The 10422-nt window shown below is 32.4% G+C and overlaps 3 protein-coding genes across 4 annotated transcripts; 1 reads left to right on the top strand and 2 right to left on the bottom strand.

The window, feature by feature from the left end:
• Nucleotides 1-3248: 3248 nt before the first annotated feature.
• Nucleotides 3249-4437, top strand: LOC105565377 (biogenesis of lysosome-related organelles complex 1 subunit 4). The gene is made up of 4 exons (XM_012018521.1): nt 3249-3617; nt 3699-3770; nt 3847-4068; nt 4204-4437. Exons 1-4 carry the CDS (start codon nt 3534-3536, stop codon nt 4294-4296), a joined length of 471 nt encoding a protein of 156 aa, XP_011873911.1. The 5' UTR covers nt 3249-3533; the 3' UTR covers nt 4297-4437.
• A 95-nt stretch (nt 4438-4532) lies between these two features.
• Nucleotides 4533-7468, bottom strand: LOC105565378 (zinc metalloproteinase nas-37-like). Its single transcript, XM_012018522.1, has 3 exons — nt 7391-7468; nt 7141-7323; nt 4533-5471 (listed from the first exon to the last, which is right to left on the bottom strand). The coding sequence occupies exons 1-3, from the start codon at nt 7443-7445 to the stop codon at nt 5302-5304; spliced, it is 408 nt and encodes a 135-aa protein (XP_011873912.1). The 5' UTR covers nt 7446-7468; the 3' UTR covers nt 4533-5301.
• LOC105565379 lies at nt 7446-10416 on the bottom strand. 2 transcript variants are annotated; one of them, XR_001009190.1, is made up of 4 exons: nt 9213-10416; nt 8869-9130; nt 7688-8336; nt 7446-7608 (listed from the first exon to the last, which is right to left on the bottom strand). XR_001009190.1 is itself a non-coding variant. In XM_012018523.1 (3 exons), exons 1-3 carry the CDS (start codon nt 9357-9359, stop codon nt 8143-8145), a joined length of 603 nt encoding a protein of 200 aa, XP_011873913.1. In that variant the 5' UTR covers nt 9360-10416; the 3' UTR covers nt 7643-8142. The 2 variants fall into 2 exon arrangements, 1 of the variants encoding a protein (XP_011873913.1); XM_012018523.1 differs by lacking the exon at nt 7446-7608 and having other exon boundaries at nt 7643-8336.
• Nucleotides 10417-10422: the final 6 nt, after the last annotated feature.

Below are 10422 nucleotides of genomic sequence, written 5' to 3'. Positions count from 1 at the left end.
GAAAAAAATATGATTTAAATAAAAACTGTTGCACCAATTAATAGACCAGCAAACCAGTTTACTATTTATTACTTTATAAAGCGTAGTTTTATTTTTGTACAATTCTACGTAGTAGATAGTGAAAGTGTACTAAATGTGAGAAATTATTGAAACTCGTTAATAGTTGCATAATATTACCAATTTAAGAAAAGTGTTGTAAGTGAGTGAGTGAATGTGTGTGTACTTGCAAGAAACAAATTGCAAGAATTTAAAATTTGTTTAGGTTTAAGTTTCAGTTTACACTGACAATGACATTTGAATATATTTTTTATATCATTCTGGCGGAGAGGCCATGCACTTTTACGAGCAAGTACATAATACCTCAGTATTTGATTAGTGCATATTCGCAGAAATTTCTATGGCGCAAGCACATAATACATTTACTGTTTGATCAGTGCATATCCCAATAGATTTCCATTGAATAAATAGATTACGTAATACAAATCAATAACGTTACACGACTAAATAAATGTCTAAACAATCTTAATCTTCAAAAAATATTTTGTAAGTATTTCTTCGTTATTCGATCACACTATTGAATATTAATATTTTCAGTATAATTTATTTTCAAGATGTTAGAAGTATTTCCTTTTAAATATAACTTATTCCGCGTGTTGGAATTTTTCTTTTAATAATATTAAATATTGAAATAAGGCAAAATGCTTACTTCTACTTATTATAAATACAATTTCCTTAAAGTATAATATATGTATTTCTTTTGACAATGAGTGCGCAATAATGAGTGAACATTATTCTAACATTATGTAATTTAATGAAAGACTTTTACAGCATTATTTTTGTGTCACAATTATAATAATGAATAAAAGTCAATTAAACAGCATTAACATACTAGAACTGTAACCATTTGTAAGAAATAACTCTTGACTAGTTGTAGTCTTTGACAATAATACAAGTTTTTATTTGCTATTTAATGTACTGTTATTAAATATTAATAATTATCTCATTATTGCTTTAATCATTTAAGCATTAATTTATGTCTCTTGGAGGTTTATTGCTGTATTACTTCTCAATAAATAATAACTCCAAAATTGAATTTTAAATTTACTTGTATAAACGCATGGTAAAAAGGCTGGAAAACAGTGTAATTTATCAATAATGCAAGCTAAAAAGCTTTGATCGATGAATAATGCAACATAAAATTAAAAATTATACAAATTAATGTATAGACATTGTTACAAAAAAAACACAGACATAGTAATATTATTTGTCAGATTTCTCAGCGTATACAATTAAATGAAAAATGGAAATGCGTAAACAACATCGTTAAAATCCATGGCATTTTATCTACTAGACGTACTGTTGAAACAAGTACAGGCTAAACTGTATTTATCATTAACTAGAACAATATCTTCGGGCAATTTATATAGAAATTTCTGCGAATATGCACTAATCAAATACTGAGGTATTATGTACTTGCTCGTAATTATTTATTTTTTCTTATTGTCTTACGATAATTTTTACGAATAATAAATAGTTAAAAAGGTTAACTGATGAGGAACATGACACATATAACATCGCGGAAGAGAATTGTCTCAACTGTTCGATATTAACGCCAGTAACATCTCCTTTTAACATAGAAAACTCACCGCGAGACTTAAAAATAACATTGTAATTATGATGAGCAAAACAGGTTTAATTACAATATATGCAACGAAATATTCTCACATCAGATACTTGTTTGCATATAACGTTTGCGTACAGCGAATACTGAGAAATCTGAAGAAGTTTAAAGAATATCGCGTGTTGTGAACCAAAGTCTCAATCAACAGGTAATTTTTGAGAGATACGTTCGAAGATTCACGTTAAATTATAAACTATGTAGCTAGAAAATAAACATGTTTTGTCGTATATTATATAATTTAATTTTTTAATTATAATATTATTTATTTACTTTTAAATTATGCGTTGGATGAATATTTTATGCAATATACATCTAAAAGACTAAAATATTGAATAATAATTATTTTATACCTCATTGTGTATTTAGAAAAATATTGTAATTTTTAACGTTTCATGATAATTAATCTTTTTATTAAATTCTAAGTAAAAAGTAGAGTCTAATAACATTTTTAGCGTCTTCATCATTGGTAATATCCTTCACGTGCGTGACTCTGGTTCCACTGTACGCATGTAAAGAAAGTCCTCTATTATGAGACAGCAGTTTTTCAACACCCAATCATAAATCCATTTTCGCAACGATTACGCAATCCAACAAGAAATTTTCCAAGTAAACAGATTTCCCTACAAGAAATTCATGGTGGAATCAACTGATGACGCCTATTAATTTAACAGAAACCCCGCTATCTCATATTAGGAGCCTATCTTGTGACAGGACACTTTTCTCTATACGTGTACCAGTCTAAATACATTATGCAATTGGCGTCTAGCAAGATTGCAGTTAATTATATATCAAATGATAACCACTGACGTAAAGTATCTAATTATAAGAATCTAGTTACTTTATTTAAATGTTTATCTAAAACTTGTTTTGCATATGTGTAATTACAGTTATTATATATTTCTTAACTCAATAACTGTAATTTTGTAATTAATTAATTACGTCTCATCTTGTATCTTATCTAAAATCACATTTTAGATACATAAAGCAAGAAAATTATTTGAACTATAATATCATGTTTAATCTTTAATGTATGTATTATTATACACATTTAATATAATTATATATGTATAATGTGTACATTAATAAATATATTTCTCTCCAATGTAGAATATTATCGTGGATGTACTGCAATTTACGAAATTCTAGATATCGTTTATAAAATATTGTTTTAATATTTTCATATTGAATAAACAGCTAATGTAATGCAGTGTCTTTTCTTGTTCTTTCTACGATTGCGTTTCTTTCCATGTGTTTATAAAATATATAATTAACCCTCAGATTCGTTAAATTATAGATCACGCTAGAATTCTTCTATTTGTCAGATAAATAACGTCAACAGAGCACAAATATTTGAACCAAGCAATTTTTACGCCAAATTTTCCAATTAATTAAATTTAATTCAATTTAGTTACGCCGAAAATAAAGTTTTCGTGTATCATTACATATGAAAGATTGTTCGGGTTACGTGCTTTTACAAGAATCTCATTTCTCAATCTAATTAAAAGAGCGTACCTCAAGTTGTGAAACAATACTTACTATTTTAGATAATCTGTTGCAATTATAAGAAATTGAAGATGTCGCGCGCGCGACGAGCCTCCGTAGCACTCGCAGCGCATAGTATCGTTGACACCTGTGCCTCCCACGACAGAAAACAGGAAATACGTATTTTCAAATTAATGATCCTAGGATCGCGAGCCAACGTATCATTCATCACGAGCGATATGTCAGAGCTGTCGGCCTACATTCGTCGTTTGTCGACGCGCTAGCGGGACGTTTCACGTGTATACGCTTACATTTCCTAACCTACAATAGTACACGCATACCTATTTGTTTAATTAAAATAGCATTAAAGATGTCATCCTCCCATACGACGGAGCTGACCGAGCAATTGGTTAAAGACTACGCGAGTTACGCAAAAGTGGACTGGAACAATCAGGCGAGTGTGCCACTTTTGCCACGATACGTTGTCGTCCCGTTGTTTGAGGGGCTGTTAAGTAAACTCATGCTCGTGTTCCAGGTGAAAAGTGTCCACGATATCATAGAGGACACGCTGATACGGCTGGAGGAGTTCCAATCGATTGTTTCAATGGTTAGCCTGGAATGCGGATAGAGTATGAACGACTAGATATTGCGACTCTCAAACTCAAGTATTTCTGTCCCGCAAGGTGGAGAATAGCAGCGCCGAATGCATGCAGCAACATCTCCCAAAGTTACAGCACATGAAGGAGGGTATGGCAGCTCTTCGCAAGAGGATCGACGCACTGGAGCACGTGGTCGCAATGGCCAACATGAATTTGAGTACGCTGGAAGCTGCTGTGGACAAGGCCGAGGCTGACCTAGGTGTATCCGACAGATTATTCGGGATATTAAACCCTTTATCATTTTTTGTAAGTACAACTTGTTCAAAGGATACATCCTTACCGTGTGCTTTAAGTTACTAAACAATTCGGCACTTTTCTATGCGACTGTCATCCATGAAATTGGACGATAGCAACCTGACGCTACTTGAATTACTTTTTCAGAAAAAAGCTCAGGAACCTGTCGCATCAAGTGCAATGCCGACATATAAATCGCCTATAATTTATAGGTCTGATGACTACTTTCAAAGGGAATAAAAAATGTGTAAGAGAAAGCTCGAGTTACCTGTTGTTGCGTTAAGAAAAGTATTTATAATTTTACATAGATTAGAGTAATGTTTATGCCAGAAAACAAAGTTGATTGAAAAACGTGACAAATAAATCTATAACGGATTTTTATTCCATGTGTCTTGGTCATTTATCGATCGTTTATTAATCAAGCGGCCGCTTGATTAGTAAGATTTTGTGATACACGATGTGCTGTTTTTGTATAGATTTGACTTCAAATTTGTAAGAAGGAGAAAATATTAACGGACTACTGATTTAAATTGACTTACTCAGCGATTGGTCGGTGATCATGATCGAAATTATGATTCACTTGGACGATAAAGTTTACCCTGTAGAAATAACGAGTCTGCACTGCAACTTCTCTGGAACTTTCACATTCTTTTTCGTGTAAATTACATTGGCTCGAATGATAACGCGCTAACAAAATTAAGTCATACATTTTTGCACGCTGTGATACACTTTTTTCAAAATAGCCGTTTACTTTTTTCTTTGTGCAATAGAAAAGGTTGCAAGTAACCCAGTAAACATTAAGTAACAGTTACATAACAATGTATTATGTGTTTTCACTCAACAATAAATGTAATATATGTAATATAACACATGTTGTACATGAGAATTACATTAGGGAGTGGAGTAGGAAATTATATGGATGTTACGTAACCATAAATTTAGCGTTTACTGGGAACTGTCAAGGTTTTCACTGACAGGTTCATTATAAATGGTAACATAAAATTATTTTCCTATAAGTAGTTAAGGGAAATATTGGAATCAACTGAAAAAGTTTAACTCAAGATGATTTTTTTTCAGTCTTATCTTTAAAATATATTTTAGAGTAAAACTAGATAGTCGTTTCTTGAGTTTATTCAATTCGCGTTCTGATTATATAAATTAGTTACAATCTCAGTTCATTCTCAGCTATATATGGCGAATTATTTTAGCTAACTTTTTAAAGTTATATTGTGCATGCAAAATGTCTTAACATGCTGCAGAGGTGCAAGTTTTCAATTGAGCTTTCTTCTCTCCCAAGGAACAACGTCCGCCTATGCAGTGCCTCCATCTCATAATTTTTCCTATCCCACAAGTGACACTGCACGTGGACCAATTGCCCCATTGGTCCCATATCTTTGGTTCCCTGCTGTTTTTTTCTGAAATAATATAACGCCAATTACTCCACTAATACAACGTGAATAAAAAAGCTAATCTTCATTAGAATAATAATTAGAATCAAATTCTAATGACTAGAAAATATCAAGACTGTCCATCAACCAAATACTCTGTCTATCGGTATAATAATATAAAGGTGCATATAAAGTAATAATTATATGAAAAGCAAAACACAGATTCTACGAAATGCGATTATTATTGCCACAAAAGTGTTCGTGAAAGACTTTATATATTAAAAAAAGAAAATATTTCAGTAAACTCTAAATATACTTGATAACTTTCACTTAGTATAGTAACGAGTTGGTTCCTTTTAAAAAGAGCGTGGAGCTAAAAGTTACAGAGCATTTTAAGTACACGCGCGGAAACTTGCTGGCATTACTAAAATTTTATTATGTATATATATATATATATATCACTTTCACTTATTCTTTATACGTGCTTCACATATACGCACACATATATACAATCCCAGTTAAATCAGATTCTAGTAATAAGGAATCAAGAGATATTTCTTCCTCTATCTTCATTATTCTTCTTTAATGCGATTTATAATTATTACATCAGAAAAAAGATAAGTTATATAAGATGTTGCCAAAGAATTTGAAGAATTGTTCTACAATCAGTGTCAATTCGCAGGAAGTTTTGCTAATGCAAAAATTTCTGATTAAACGAAACGGTCAAACAGCCAATGAAAATTTCTATTGCGTTAAATCTTACTTGTTATTGTTACAAATTTTAATTGTGCATTATTGAATTCAGTGATTGAAAAATTAATGGAGCATAGATCATTTTCTTCAGATAAGGCAATATATAGTATATATATATGTTACGCGGTGCTGCACATGACATTCTCATTGCTCGTATTGCAAGAATTTCAAACCATGGTACGATGTCGTAAGAAAGAAAAGATATTCCAGCCATGCAGCTCGTGGAAATTTCCATCCACGCGACGCCCAAATGTTGTTCGTTTCGATGATCAGTACCGCGGGAAGGTAAATCTTGAACCGGTCTCGGAGAAAGTCACAATCACCGACCGGTATACGACCCGCAATTGCGCACCATTTGCGCCCACTCTTATTTATTTATTTATTTATTACCCCCGTGCAGATATTCACCTTTAGCGCGTCTACTTATCATATTTTTAAATAAATCGTGATTTCTTTTGCGCCTGACATATGTTATCCGCTATTTTACAAGTCTATTTAATATAAATAACTTTGCGATGACATAAGATGCTAATCAAAAGAATTATTAACGTTTACAATAAACACGGACAGAATTTTCTTTCAAAATTTATCCTGAAAATCATGTAATCGCAGGACATGGTATTTCCAAGAACTTTATGAGAGTTTTTTGAAATTTTCCAATACACTGAGAGTTTTTCGAAGTGCGATGTTTTCAGGATAAATTTTAAGAGAAAATTCTTTCCATGTACAAATAAAGATTTTATAGATTATCTAAATTTGATTGTACAATAATACATATTGTGAAAATTGATGATAATATAAATGGCAATATACAGGTATATTTCAACAATGTGCATGTTTTTCACTGTAATTCCTAATCTTCAATTATATTAAAGATATTTTAATCATATTTTTTAATTGGCAAGTGATATAGTTATATACGCAATCGAAATCGCATTGTTACCTCGTTTTATCGGCGGCCGAATATCGTCTTCGTCTTCATCGTCGATATCACGAAATGTATTATGACTTTTGCGTCGGAATCTGTCAGACTTCATTTTCAATGTGTCGATATCACTTTTGACGACTGGTGTCATAATTGACGATACTTTGTCATTTTTCGAAACGACTTCTTTAGAGCCTATAACTGGTAAGTTATTTTGCATAGACAATGATGCGCTGCATCTGAATTATAAGCGTTTTGTAACAATTACCTATAAAGAGCAGGAGTACAGCAAGATAAGTAAAGATCAATCGACTTCTATCCATATATTTTTTGTTATCGTCGTTGACATGTGGAATATTACAGATTACAGAATAATATATCTATTGCATCGAAGTTTGTTCTACGTCATTAAACCTATATTCACGTTGAAGTAATCCACATTAACTATTGAGTTTTGAACAAACAATTATTACATATACTGTTGTTCTAAAATAGTCATGAAAAGAAATATCTTTGTGTATTACAGTTCAAAATTCGACCCAGTTTAATATTTTCAGATACATACATATGTCATTGCGCACATTAAATGTATGAATATATAATATATATATTTCAAATCTGCTTTTTAAACTCTAATTTTTGCCGTCACAATACAATCCTAAAAAACAAAGTGAAATAATTTATCATTAAAGAAATTATCTACTCAATAAACACACAATGGTACACTAGATTAAATGCTACTAAACGTTTATTAAATGCAGTTAATATAAAAGTATAATTATATCATTTTTATATTATTTTGCCGTCATGTGTTTATCGGGCCAACGTCTACAATTTTGTATTTTCGTTGTTGGTTCAAGACAATTTTTATTTCGTAGAAAAATGTAATGGAAGCCCTCTTTTCTTGGTAGTTCACAGACGATTCCTTTGTTTGTGCATTCTCGATACCTCTTAGCACCATCCGACATAATAATGTCGAGGGGGCTTGTCGATTGCCTTCTTTCGCAAGCTGCAAACAGATTACGATTTTATCCCCAGCCAGCCGAGGAAGCCTTTGGTAGCGCAATCTTTGTAACGGCAGCTTCTCAACTGCGCCTTCTTAAGACCTGCGATGCAATCCGTGGACGTGCAATGACGCCAACGGACCTGTCGTCCTTGCCCGCAAGTTACACTGCACGCGCTCCAGATACTCCAATTGTCCCACGCCGCCGAATCTATAGTGAGAGGCAAAGAGGGAAAGAATTACAATTTTACTTTTTTTCGTTACTTCGACATTACTTCGATCTCATGTGAACGCCGCGAAAAGTAGTAAATAGCTAAAGGAGACTTTGTTTTGCGAAACGATGAAACCGGCGAACTTGCGAAACCGGGAATTTATTTTACAATGCTTACATTTATAAAACACTTTCTATTGCATTATATACTTCTGTTACGTTAATTTCACGTGTAATGTATAACGTCTAGTTCTCCGTTATTTTATTTTTATAGAATTACTGTCGTTCGTTAACATTTGCTATCTAAATCCGCTATTTTAACGTCACAGAAGGTATTGCAATCATTTATCGTACATATATGTACTTAATCAATTATCGTAAATCACTAAAAGATTAGGCATTATTTTCTAGACTTCCTAGTTTGAACCATCATGTTACGCGAACATTTTTAAATTAACCCTTGATTTCGAAGAAACGAATTTCTTTCTGTTCAATGATTTTTTTGACATTGTCCTCTCCATTATCTTATCACCTATATCTTCGTCGTTCGTCTCAATATCCTTTGCCGCGGCACCGCGCTTCCTCTCCGTTAAACCCGACGTTTCTGCCAGGGTGACTTCGCGGCGTATCCCGTTATGAAACCTGCTATTTCTTGTAGGGCGAGTTCCGAAAAAGTTTTGCTCGTAACTAAGCAACTTTCGCCGATAAATATCGCTGTCCATTTGAGAGTACGGCTGGAGATGTCTTATCGCGCTTTTCCAACGCTGCAGCGAGGCCAACGTCTTATTTCCTACCTAATACACGAGATTAACATAAAATATTTGCAAACATGGGAATCTCAATACGCGCATAGATTTTGTTTTCCATGTCACGAACCTTGGGTTTGTCCGCCGTGAATCGTCGAGTGAAGTGGTGGCACGATCGCGAATAAACGTCCGAATAATATCGTCTTTCATTACTGGAACTATTGAGTAAATCGAGTCGACAAGCATGTTTGCTGTACGCAGAAATGAAAACGCTCATCTTTATCTCATAGAGCGACGAAGAAACTTATTTCTCGCGGTACGCAAAATGATCCTTGCAATTCTCGCATTGTCGCAATTATGAAGAAATAAACAGATTGACAGATTTGTATTATGATAAGAAGTAGGACGCAAAACAGTTTGTACGTGAATAATGACTCTTTGAGCAAATGTGACAACTTTACCTTTTGAATTCATTATTTGAATCGGCAATCGATACAGTTATGTCGTGCTCATATTTATTTGCCACACTAATCGCAAATGCTTTGCCGGTGCAGGATTTCGGAAAGTTTAATACTTCATAAATTATGCATCCAAAGTAAATATTGTACGTCAAAATTAGCTTAAGTAACACTTGCATATCATATTTCCGATTCCTATATCACACGATAATGAATATGTATAAATATCGATAGAAAATTCTATGTGTCTAAGTTCACACAATATAAAATCGAATAAGAGAGAGAACATTTAGTATTTCAATAGATTTCTAAAATTGTATGCATTATCTTTTCTTTCTGATCGATCAGAGAATATACATTTTCTTCTTTTCATAGCCAGATAATTAAATTAAAATCAGAAAAACGAAAAAAATAATATTCCTGCAAACAGGAGGAAAAATGTAGTTTGTAACAATGTAATAAAATATTGCGTTTTACTATGTTTATTCTGTGGTTTGCTATATTTTTACTACATCTTTCTCTTTTCTTTCATTTCAAAATATCCTTGGCTTGCCCAAGTTTTATAATTGTATTATAATTTATCACTATTTTTGAAAAGTAACCAAAGTTCTTATATACAATTATGTTCCTGCAAATTATGTGTACCTATATCTATAGAGATTTTGATTAAATTTTACCAAGATTTACGTAAAATTATATATTAACAATTTGATGGCAGACAAGTTCAATGGCAGTAAAATATAAAACATTACATCAGTGTATGCATGTATACTTGGCATTCTTTTTTAAAAAGATAATTTTGTCACGGACTTGAAAATACGCTCTAAAGATTATATACATCATGAAGATCTTGACTGTGTATAAAAATATAATTAATATGTT

The sequence above is a fragment of the Vollenhovia emeryi genome, unplaced genomic scaffold, assembly GCF_000949405.1.
Source record: "Vollenhovia emeryi isolate VEMERY1.0 unplaced genomic scaffold, V.emery_V1.0 DF939153.1, whole genome shotgun sequence".
Classification (NCBI taxonomy): domain Eukaryota; kingdom Metazoa; phylum Arthropoda; class Insecta; order Hymenoptera; family Formicidae; genus Vollenhovia; species Vollenhovia emeryi.
The sequence above is the reverse complement of the archived record's forward strand: the minus strand, read 5'-3'. Positions and strand labels throughout refer to the sequence as shown.

Bases quoted from the DNA above. Each gene is read 5' to 3' on its own strand.
- LOC105565377 (XM_012018521.1), top strand. From the start codon at position 3,534: ATGTCATCCTCCCATACGACGGAGCTGACCGAGCAATTGGTTAAAGAC. The intron at 3,771-3,846 runs GTTAGCCTGGAA...CTGTCCCGCAAG, and splicing joins TCCAATCGATTGTTTCAATG to GTGGAGAATAGCAGCGCCGA. The intron at 4,069-4,203 runs GTAAGTACAACT...TTACTTTTTCAG, and splicing joins TAAACCCTTTATCATTTTTT to AAAAAAGCTCAGGAACCTGT.
- LOC105565378 (XM_012018522.1), bottom strand. From the start codon at position 7,445: ATGGATAGAAGTCGATTGATCTTTACTTATCTTGCTGTACTCCTGCTC. The intron at 7,324-7,390 runs GTAATTGTTACA...ATAACTTACCAG, and splicing joins TGTACTCCTGCTCTTTATAG to TTATAGGCTCTAAAGAAGTC. The intron at 5,472-7,140 runs GTAACAATGCGA...ATATTATTTCAG, and splicing joins TCGGCCGCCGATAAAACGAG to AAAAAAACAGCAGGGAACCA.
- LOC105565379 (XM_012018523.1), bottom strand. From the start codon at position 9,359: ATGAGCGTTTTCATTTCTGCGTACAGCAAACATGCTTGTCGACTCGAT. The intron at 9,131-9,212 runs GTTCGTGACATG...CTCGTGTATTAG, and splicing joins TCACGGCGGACAAACCCAAG to GTAGGAAATAAGACGTTGGC. The intron at 8,337-8,868 runs GTGATAAGATAA...CTCTCACTATAG, and splicing joins GACGAACGACGAAGATATAG to ATTCGGCGGCGTGGGACAAT.